This window comes from Chiloscyllium plagiosum, chromosome 25 (assembly GCF_004010195.1).
Source record: "Chiloscyllium plagiosum isolate BGI_BamShark_2017 chromosome 25, ASM401019v2, whole genome shotgun sequence".
In the NCBI taxonomy this organism is placed as follows: Eukaryota; Metazoa; Chordata; class Chondrichthyes; order Orectolobiformes; family Hemiscylliidae; genus Chiloscyllium; species Chiloscyllium plagiosum.
In genome coordinates this window covers 16,452,975-16,464,000 of record NC_057734.1, presented here as the reverse complement: position 1 = coordinate 16,464,000, position 11,026 = coordinate 16,452,975, and the positions used below count along the sequence as shown (strand labels likewise).

Here is an 11,026-nt window from a genome sequence, read left to right as displayed (position 1 = left end):
TTTGTTACTTCTTCAAAAAACTCAATCAAGTTTGTGAGGCATGATTTCCCACGCACAAAGCCATGTTGACTTTCCCTAATCAGCCCTTGTCTTTCCAAATACATGTACATCCTGTCCCTCAGGATTCCTCCAACAACTTGCCCACCACCGATGTCAGGCTCACTGGTCTATAGTTCCCTGGCTTGTCCTTACCACCCTTCTTAAACAGTGGCACCACGTTTGCCAACCTCCTGTCTTCCGGCACCTCACCTGTGACTATTGAAGATACAAATATTTCAGCAAGAGGCCCAGCAATCATTTCTCTAGCTTCCCAAAGAGTTCTACGGTACACCTGATCAGGTCCTGGGGATTTATCCACCTTTACCCATTTCAAGACATCTAACACTTCCGCCTCTATAATATGGACATTTTGCAAGATTTCACCATCTATTTCCCTACAGTCTATATCTTCCATATCCTTTTCCACAGTAAACACTGATGCAAAATACTCATTTAGTATCTCCCCCATTTTCTGTGGCTCCACACAAAGGCCGCCTTGCTGATCTTTGAGGGGCCCTAATCTCTCCCTATTTACCCTTTTGTCCTTAATGTATTTATGAAAACCCTTTGGATTTTCCTTAATTCTATTTGTCAAAGCTATGTCGTGTCCTCTTTTTGCCCTCCTGATTTCCTTCTTGAGTATACTCCTACTTCCTTTATACTCTTCTAAGGATTCACTCGATCCTCTCTATACCTGACATATGCTTCCTTCTTTTTCTTAACCAAACCCTCAATTTCTTTCATTCCAGAAGAAGTGTATGTTCAAATTAGGCTGACAATCTTTCAGACACTTGAACAGCTGTCTGGAAGGGCACAGGGAGAGCTGGGACAAGGGAGAGAACCAAAAAAAATGGTTTCAATAAGCAATATTTAAAAATTCAGCCATACACAAACAACATAGGCAACTCAATTTTCACAAAGATTGGCTTTATTTAAAGAAAAAAGTATTGTGGCAGTTTTCTGTGGGTTTAATACATAAAGCTGTGAAGCTTTCCGAGTCCTACTCATTGACTGAATTACACTGAAACAAACATCAGTTCTTTCACACAGCATTCACCTCACAATAGAACAGAAATCTTGGCATTTGCAATGGGATAAGTTCACAGGAATAATGGTGGGATCTGCATGCATTAACGTGGTTGGGACCTTCAATACTCTTGGAAGTTTGTACTTCACTAAACATTGGAAACAGAGTTCTTCCCATGTCGAATACTTGTTCCTTGTCTCGTTTTGTTCTGTTGTGAATGTTCTGGCTTTTGAAAGTGCTGAAGGTAAAAGCGTGTAGCAAAGTGGTTTGTCATTTGTCTTAGGGCCTGGAATCCCACAACCAATTCAAAAACCAGGAAGGTCAAGTAGAGAATGTGAATAGTCTGCTCCAGGGGTAAAATGATGATAGATCGATCAATGAGGAAGAAGAGAATAATAGGTAGCTGGATTGTGAAGGATAGCAACCAAAATCCAGCTAACTCTGGCAGCTGCAGGTCAAAATCCAAAAGGCAGATCAGGAGCTGACACACAATAATAATCAGTACTTTAAACAAAATTTAAATCATTAGGAACATGCAAAACAAATTGGCCCCACAAGCCTTTTTAATCATTCATGATTAATCATGATTGATCAGTATCTTACATTATCAACTCACATTGGCTTTATACTCCTTAAAGGCCTTGCTTAGCAAAACTCTTATGCTAGATAAGATTTAAATGTATTATTTGTGCCAACATCTACTGATTTGTTTTATATGAAATAGGTCCATATATCTAATAAGTTTGCATCAAGATGTGTTTCCAACTTTTTTCTTGAATTTCTTGGTTTAACTTTACAGATACCATCAGGTCTACACTCCAGCAACTGAAACATTTTCTTTCTGTCTACCCAATGACTTCCTTTCAAAATCCTGAAAGCTGTGCTCAAATTGTCCCCATCTTCAATAGTCCATGGAATTCAAGATTACTGTATATAATGTTGAAGAAGGACTCATGCCCGAAACGTCGATTCTCCTGCTCCTTGGATGCTGCCTGACCTGCTGCGCTTTTCCAGCAACACATTTTCAGCTCTGATCTCCAGCATCTGCAGTCCTCACTTGCTCCTGTATATAATGTTTCCCAATAATAAAACCTTTGAGGCTCTGGTAACATTCTGATAAATCTGCATTGCAATTTTCCCTAGCTAATATTCAGGCTGTACCGAATCATAATATAGTTACAGCACAGAAGGAGGCCAATCAGCCTGCTATGTTCAGCACTAGCTCCCCAAAAGAACAATTTATCTATAGTATTACAGTATAACTTTACAGAGTTAAAAATCACACAATGCCAGAATATAGTCCAACCGGTTTATTTGGAAGCACTAGCTTTCGGAGCGCTGCTTCTTCATCGGGGGTTCCCTTTAGTCCTGCATATGTGGATCTCTATGACTCTATAATAGGTCATTTATACTTTGTGGTTGCCATTCAGTTTAATCTATCAATCAGGATAGGGATGAATTGCAATTGGGTTGAGCTGCAAAACTGAGATGTATCTGCACAGATCATCATTTGGTAGTCCTTGATAATTACTGAAAAAAATACACATTTTCTTGAACCTTTTCATCTTGAACACATCAAGACATTCACAAGATCACCAATATATAGGGAAATGTTTTATTCTGAGTAAGAATAGAGAGCTGATTCATTGCAAGTAGGCTCTGACTGGCAGGGGTATTATCATGGAGAATGTACGAGTTAGATGATGATTGGCACTTAACTGTCAAGTTTTGTATACATTAAACCAGACTGATTGACTCAGTTGGTCAAAGCATTGCCCTGAAGAATGAACCAGAGAGTGGCTGTAACCTCTTTGGTTAAATTGAAGCAGGTACAATGTGTGTACATGTTATTTTGGTCAGCAAAGAATAGCACCCTGTGTGTACCTTCCATAACAAACAAGAATAGCACACTGTTGCTCAAATGTTTGAGATTTCTTTTGAGAAATCTACTATGGGCTCTCTACCATTGACTACTGTGAACCTATTCTCATTTGTCAGTATGGAATTTGGTACCCCTACAGTTCTACACACACTATCCATTTGGCTAATTCAGCAACCTTGTAAATACAGTCCAAGCTATTTGCTCATTGTGCAAGCTTAATACTGAAATAAGACACATAAAAGCTATTTTGTGAAATAATAGCTACTTTGATTTGATCATTTCTTGCTGCACGTCATGCAAACTCATGACTGGACCTAAGGATGTCACATTCAATTCTGATACGTGCACAGTCTGCCTCTGATTACCATGGAAGGGGATTTCAAAAAGCATTTGAGCAGCAGGCTATTCCATGTTGCTGCTATACAGTTACACCTTGAGTTGTTACGGGATGCTGCTTGCAAAACAAGACATTTTTTGGCTACATACAAAAGAGTAATGTATAGAAATTTCAGTGACACTTGGTAAGTAGACAATATGTCCCAAAGGCTGGTGGGCTGTAACAGACAATCAATTGTATCTGTTTGGCTGCTCACAAAAGGAAAGATATCATGAATACCCAATGTATGTTGTCCAACATTACATTGATTCTGCAAATGAACAACATTTGCTAAATAACCTTGACTGCATGAAGAATTACATTGGCAACCATTTCAGATTGTCACTCAGGCTTGCAAGTACTAGAAGCTCCATGTATATACATTCACATAAGGTCCTTATCTTTGCAGATAGAAAGACCATGTACACACTCAGTATCTCTTTCAACTTGACGAAATAGGTGGCCGACATATTTTGGTTCATTCCTCAGGGAAATGCTTTACAATCAGAGTCAACATGCTTGGTTTATGATTAAGCGAAGCTTAGCAATTGACTGTCAGTCATCATCCAACTGAACATTCTTTACAGCAATTCCCTTACAATGCAAATTCACTTGCCAACAAATCAATACCCTTTTCTCATATCCTATATGGTGTTGTTCCCCCTTTACTGTAGTATCCGTATGAATATCCTGTTGAGTGCAAGACCAAGAGCTTTAACAAAATGTGTCTTCTTTCACCACTACTCAAATATACATATAATAGGATTCCTTTTACAATAAACAACTGGAATCAATTTTAAAGTCACATAATATTTGCTGATTGCATTAAATAGACAGAAATCCTAAAGGCCAGATATTTGAATTAAAGAAAAGATTGCTAAAAAAAACTAAATGTCCAAAACAAACCAATTTTATCTTTCAATTGCTAATTTCAGATATTTAAAGCATTTTCTGTTTCTTCAAAATCATCCTTTTTCTAAACACTGTAAACTGAAATTTTCTGAACTTAGACATTTTATTAGAGTGTTAAATTTCATGAGAAGTTGTGAATTTAGGAAGTGCATTCAGATAATGAGGTAAGCATGTTTTGCTGGTTGACAGTTGTTGCAAGCAGAATTAACTCACACATTCTGAATTTTTATACAGGGAGATTTTATTTTATTGTCGTATTCTGCATGTTTATGGATATTTTCTTAATGCCTTGAATCAATGGAACTAATAAAATTCTCCATTTGATATGCATCCTATTTTGTTTGGCTCCACTGAAGATGAACTTACATTTCTCGACAAAAGAATAGATGACTTTGGTTTCTGAATAACTCTGAAGCCGTCTATGTACGAATGCAGTGAGAACTGGTCAGTATTGAGGTTTGGGCTGACAAGTAGTAAGAGACATTCACACCGTACTACAGCCAGGCAATGACCATTGTAGAGAATGTAACCATTGCCTACTGACACTTAGTGTCATTACCATTACAGATACCTCCACTGTCAACATCCTGGGGATTGCTATTGACCAGAAACTAAACTGAACTAGCCATAAACACTGTGTCTAATAGATCAGATCAGTGACTCCAAATCCTGCAGTGAGTAATTCACCTCCTGACTCTCCACTCTCCAAAGTCTGTTCATTACCTACAAGTTAGGTGTGTGATTGAATACACCTTCTTGCCTGGATGACTATGCTTTTAATAATACTCAAGTGGCATGGCACCACTCAAGGCAAAGCAACCCATTTGTCCAGCACCAAATCCTTCCATTGTGGACACTCAGTAGCAGCAGGGCACACCATCGACAAGATGCATTGCAGAAACTCACCAAGGATCCTTGGACAGCACCTTCTAAACCCATGATCACTATTTTCAAAGGACAATGGCAGCAGTTAGATAGGAAAATTACCACCTGAAATTTCCCCTAGAAGTCACTTAGCATGCTGAAACATATCATCATTCCTTCACTGTCGCTGTGTTAATATCCTAGAACTACCTTCCAAATAGCAATGTGGGTCTACACAATACTCCCTCCATTTATTTTTCAATGTGCAGACCTTTTTGCTCTGTGCTCTGAAACAAAGTCCGAAATTGGAAGGCAAATCATTGGTACGTGGATCAACCTGTAGAGAACCTCAGGGGAACCTAGCGCAGTGTAGTGGAAACATTAGGTCTACTTACACCAAATGGACTGCAGGGGTTAAAAAAAAACAGCTCAGTACCACTTTCGTAAGGGCGACTAGGGATGGAAATTAAATGCTGACACAACCAATGACGTCCATATTTCATGGTGAATTTAAAAAAAATTCTGTTCCATTTCTCTCACTGTTCTACATGTTCAAGGAGAAAGTGAGGTCTGCAGATGCTGGAGATCAGAGCTGAAAATGTGTTGCTGGAAAGGCGCAGCAGGTCAGAAAGCATCCAGGGAACAGGAGAATCGACGTTTCGGGCATAAGCCCTGAAGAAGGGCTCATGCCTGAAACGTCGATTCTCCTGTTCCCTGGATGCTGCCTGACCTGCTGCGCCTTTCCAGCAACACATTTTCTGTTCTACATGTTCAGCAGGGATCTGAAAGGATGTTGTTTATAGTTCCCCAGTTTGGAATTTGTGCCTTGGTGCACTGAGCAAAAATACATGACTAAATTAGGTTAAAATAACAATCCTTTCTCTGGAGATGCTGCATCATCTTAAGATTAAAGTCTACAGGTCTAGCTGCCCTTTCTCCAAGTGCCAACAGTGATTGTTAGCAACCTATTGATTCAAAGGAATGTCATAGTTGAGTCTGAATATACCATCTTATTAAGGCATTTATCTCTTCAATAGGAAAGATTTCGTAAATCTACTGGTAAATGCCAGGTGTTGATGGTAAATGTTGGGGCTAGATCGGGTTGGGATATCTGTCGGCATGGACGGGTTGGACTAAAGGGTCTGTTTCTATGCTGTACATCTCTATGACTCTATGACTTACCCAATGAGTGGAGTATGCAGGGAGAAACACTTATAGCTGTTGGAGTTTGTGCTGCATAGTGTGAAATGACATAACTTTGTCCAGCTCCAAAAATCATATTTTTTGCATGTATTCATAAGTTGATCCACTTTTGCAGTTCCAATATGCGATGTTTGTATTAGCATTGAGCCCTACTTATTTACCTTGTAAGTGCATATTTTACCATGTGAGGCAGTGTGAGGTGACATGAGCTGTTTTATGAAGAAGATGCACAGCAGTTTAAGGCTCACCGGCATGAAGCAGATTCCCCATTGTGAATGATGAAGAGAAATTAGGCTTCCAACAAAACCAATGAAGCTGTTCATGTTAAAAATTTGCTAACTTGTCAAGAAACTGTGCTGCAGCAAGGAAATTTGCTGTGAGTGAAAAGCTGATGTGAGAGTTGAAGAGGGAGGAGTCTGCCCTGAAGAAGGTGCCCAAGACCAAATATATGATCAGAGCAGGGGGCAGCCCCCTGGTGTGATCTTGAGAAAAATGCATCAGAATGGGTCATCAAACATTGTCAGAATGGTTTCATTGCCATCAGGTATGCAATGCGTACAAAAGCACTGAAGTAGGTCAAATCAAACTGCGAGTCCAGCAAAGATTTCAGAGCACCAATCAGTTAGGTGTGGCTGCTTTCTGGAATTAAAATGTCTACTGTGCAGCCAAAGGCTAAGATTGCTCACAGACTAGCTCGGTTTTGCCATAATTACCAGTTTCTAGCAACTCATTATTAGACTGAGGCAAAAAAACATAAACACCAGTTGTGAATGAAATCCCCGTGTGTTTTCGTATGCCCAGCAACCAAGCTGCAGAGTGGCAAGGTTTGAAAACAGCTCTATTAAAGTCGAGAAGACATAAGAGGCTGCATGGCTGACTGAACAATATTAAAGTCTAAAGTAATTTCCCAGTGTTAAACACTCCAAAATACAACCACAACCACATTTAGAAAATTACGTTCTGTGTAAGGATTTGTGTGCATGTTGCTGATAATGGTTAGATGGACAAGAAAGCCTTCTGGTGCCCTAAGGTTATGGGGAGAAAGATTGTGATTTATTACTGTTTGACATCTTCAGATCCTGTCAAAACAATGAGACAAAGAGGACCCTACAAAGAATTAACATCCACATTGTGCTAAACATGAAGGGATTTAACATCTGTAGTTCAATCTTTGAATCTACGTCTCAGCAAACCATTCAAGTATAATTTCCATGCCAAATGGAATAGGTGGGTAGTTGATAATTAAAATCTTCACAAAGAATGGAAATACATTGACTGGCCCATTTGATGTTTTGGGTTTTGTTGTCTTGTCATGTCATGAAATGTTATTAATGCACAAACTGTCATAAAATCATTCAGAAGATGAAATATTCAATTCAATGGATGGACAGGAAGATGATTCTTGTAGAGAGGTAGCTCTGAAACCAGCAAAGTTTCCACCAGACTCTTGAAACCAGCAAACTGAACATTCAGGTCAGAGTGGAATCCTTCCAATGATGCTGGAGCCAAAGTGACTCCGAATGAATTCAGTGAATTCTGCATCTCTGCACAGAAAGAGGTTGAGGCCAAAACATTGAATGTTTTCAAGAAGGAGATTGATATAGTTCTTAGAGTTAAAGGGAACAAAGATTATGGGGAGAAAGCATGAACAGGGAACTGAGCTGGATGATTAGCCATGATCAATACAAATGCAGAGCAGACTCAAAAGGCAGAATAGCCTACTGCTTCTCTTATTTTCTGCTTTGCTATGTATCAGATGTCAAAGGGAATAAATTTGATGAGATTTAAAATGGTTTCATTGTACTTTATTCAATAAACTGTGCTGCATTAATTTCGTATGAATTACCAGTGTTATGAATTTCTTTCATAATTCAAAATGGCAATTAGCTAGATCCACACTGCTGGTTCACATTTTATACTCAGTGTGTAAATCAACTTCAGCTTTTGCAGCAATTGTTAGAGGCTACACAGCTGGACTGAAACCAGCAAACTATGGTAATATTCATTTCTAAGTCACTCACCTTTTCCTGCAAGTTTCCCATGTAGCCCAGATAAAGTCGGACACATTCAATTAACGTGAGAATTGTCACAGCCATCAAAAGCAACCACTGGTAGTATCCTGGTAAAAGGCTATACTGTTCCAGGTAGGGAGGTGAAGAGAGACAGAGCTCGTCAGTACATCACAATTCAATGTGATGGTTAATTAGGGCTGAGAACAAACCTTAATTAAGTTTAACTGCAAAAATGAGAACTATAGATATTTCTATATTAATTAGTAGACTATACCACTAATTAATTATCACCTACTTAATATTATATGTCTACAGTAGAACAAATGACAACATTCCAATGTTACCTTTACAAAGTTCAGTGTTGAAGGGTTTTATCCACCCAAGCTTGGCTCTCTCATAGTAAACTCTCTCCATCTTGATCACATCTCCCCACTTCCCAATTCCCATCTTGATTTCTCCCATCATGCCAATTTGTTTTCTCCAAATCTTTCCATCAGTTGGAACTAATTGCTCCACCAGTGTTTTGCTAATCTTGGCTTTCTGCTACTGTGTTATCTTTAAGCTATCCTTATAGCTATCTGTAGCAGCTATGTTTGTGAATTCAGAATGGAAACGTAACCTGTCTCTCAATATTTCCCTGTACTTTGTTGCTGCGTCAAAGACCTTAAGTAAGTCTGGTTATTAGCTATAAAATGCACACCCCAACTTAATGCTCTTTTCTAGAGCAATCACTCGTTTTTTATCAAGAGTTGTTGCTGTAGACGAGTTCATGGACTTGTTCACTGTTAACTAGATTTTTTTCCTTTGAATCCTGACAGAAATCCCATCTGGCTCCTTCTTGATGGTTGATACAGGAGTATCAATAGAGCCTCACAACAAATGTTTACCTTAAGTTGAAGCATGGTCACTTCCGATGTCCACCAGAATGGAAAGAAGACGACATTGAAATACAGTGTCATCTGCAAGGGTAAGCTGGACACCACCTCATTAGCTATTAACAGAAAAACTCAACTCAATGAATTATTGAACATTTTTATTGTGATAATTAGTAGTAACAGAACCAAGATCATTTTAGCTGTAAATGTGTACACATTATTCCACATAATTATACACAGTTAAGAAGTTACAGAGCAAGAAAGCTGGTGAAAATGTCTAGCAGCTAATGATTTAAATAAAGCATTTTATTCTATTCCTGGGGGCTGAACGTATTTAATAGTTTTCACAACTAATCCTATTCAATTAAGGCATATGGAAGATAATAAGAAAAAAATCGTGATCTGGTTAAACTCCATGGTCTGAATAAAAAGGCCTCTATAGTAAGTTCTGCCAATTGTCATGGCATTACCTATTGTTAACACATTTTGAAAACTTTCTAAATTAACCAATACACTATACCACTAACCAGAAGCACATGAATGAGACAAGTATTGTTTGCCATTTGTGCAAAACAAAACATCATCTACCCTTCAAAAATAGTTAATTAGCTGTTAAAGATTTTGAGACATACAGCCGTCGAGTCACATAGCATAGAAACAGACCCTTGGGTCCAACCCTGTCCATGTTGAGCATAATCCCAAACTAAACTAGTCCCATCTGCCTTCTCCTGGTCCACGTGAAAGGCTTTATAGAAATGCAAGATGTTCCTTTTGTTTTAGTTACAGGTTAGTGCTTAATCTAAGCTTCCATTTTAAAATATCCCTGTAAGATTTCATAGAATTTGTATTTGATGGTGATAAAACCTTCTAGGCCAATCTGTACAATACTAATGCTATAATGCAAAACCAGGGGTAGCATAAACCTATAGGACTTTGCGTTGTTTGTACCCCTGAATTTGTTATCTTAGGCTATTTAAATTTTAACGATCTAAGTAACATAATTTGCCATATTTTCTTTATAACTTGTTGGGTTCTTAGTTCTATCACTGTACATTGGAGATAGACACAATCTGGGTTACAGCTGGTGTTGTTGCACCTTCCTGCACAAACATATGCTGTCATAGACCTTTGGGTTATTGCCAATATTTTATGGGAGTTCCCTGTTAAATTGCCATGTTTGTCAGTCTGGGTTATTGCTAGGACTGTGCATGGGAACTCCTTCTGTAAGCCTGTCATATTTTGTGTTATTACCAGTTGTTACAGGTGTAAATTTGCATTTTCTGCTGATGTGACTTACCTGAAATATTGTTATGTCCATTGCCACAGTCTCGAGTTTTAGTGCTGATGAAAAGAGATCCACTGAAGTTGGTCAGATTCTGACTGATATTATGAGGCAGAGAAGAGTACAGAGACATGGCTAGTAGAGAAATCTGTTCCATTTGAGTTAAATCCTTCATAATCCCAGCACCATCTGATGTGCAGTAATACAGTAATCTCCTGCAACAGCAGCCAAAACACCAGATACGTACAAACACTCTGATACCCTGAAGTATTTGTCAGTGCCATATAAAATATTAATTATACCGTTCACCTGTATATTATTGTTAAAATCAGCCTTTTTAAAATTTTATTTTTATTGAAAAAATAGCTTTTTTAATATTACAACAAATACAAAACAATAATTTAAAACTGTAGAAAGAAGAACACAAGAAAAAAGTACAAATTATAAATACAAATGTACAAATATATACAAAAAAATATAGAATAAAAAACTCAACTAACTATTTAACTAAATAAATAATAACTAACATCAAACCAATAAATAATAATAACTCA

General features: G+C 38.1%; 1 protein-coding gene across 1 annotated transcript; it reads right to left on the bottom strand.

The window, feature by feature from the left end:
* Positions 1-962: 962 nt before the first annotated feature.
* LOC122562606 (transmembrane protein 17-like) lies at positions 963-10,778 on the bottom strand. Its single transcript, XM_043715590.1, has 4 exons — positions 10,488-10,778; positions 9,203-9,306; positions 8,325-8,438; positions 963-1,514 (listed from the first exon to the last, which is right to left on the bottom strand). The coding sequence occupies exons 1-4, from the start codon at positions 10,645-10,647 to the stop codon at positions 1,215-1,217; spliced, it is 678 nt and encodes a 225-aa protein (XP_043571525.1). The 5' UTR covers positions 10,648-10,778; the 3' UTR covers positions 963-1,214.
* Between the last annotated feature and the right edge of the window lie 248 nt (positions 10,779-11,026).

What these genes read in the sequence shown, in the direction of transcription:
- LOC122562606 (XM_043715590.1), bottom strand. Translation starts at nt 10,647, where the DNA reads ATGAAGGATTTAACTCAAATGGAACAGATTTCTCTACTAGCCATGTCT. An exon ending in TGACCATGCTTCAACTTAAG is followed by an intron (nt 8,439 to 9,202) that starts GTAAACATTTGT and finishes TACCTGGAACAG; the next exon opens with TATAGCCTTTTACCAGGATA. An exon ending in TGGGAAACTTGCAGGAAAAG is followed by an intron (nt 1,515 to 8,324) that starts GTGAGTGACTTA and finishes TTTGACCTGCAG; the next exon opens with CTGCCAGAGTTAGCTGGATT.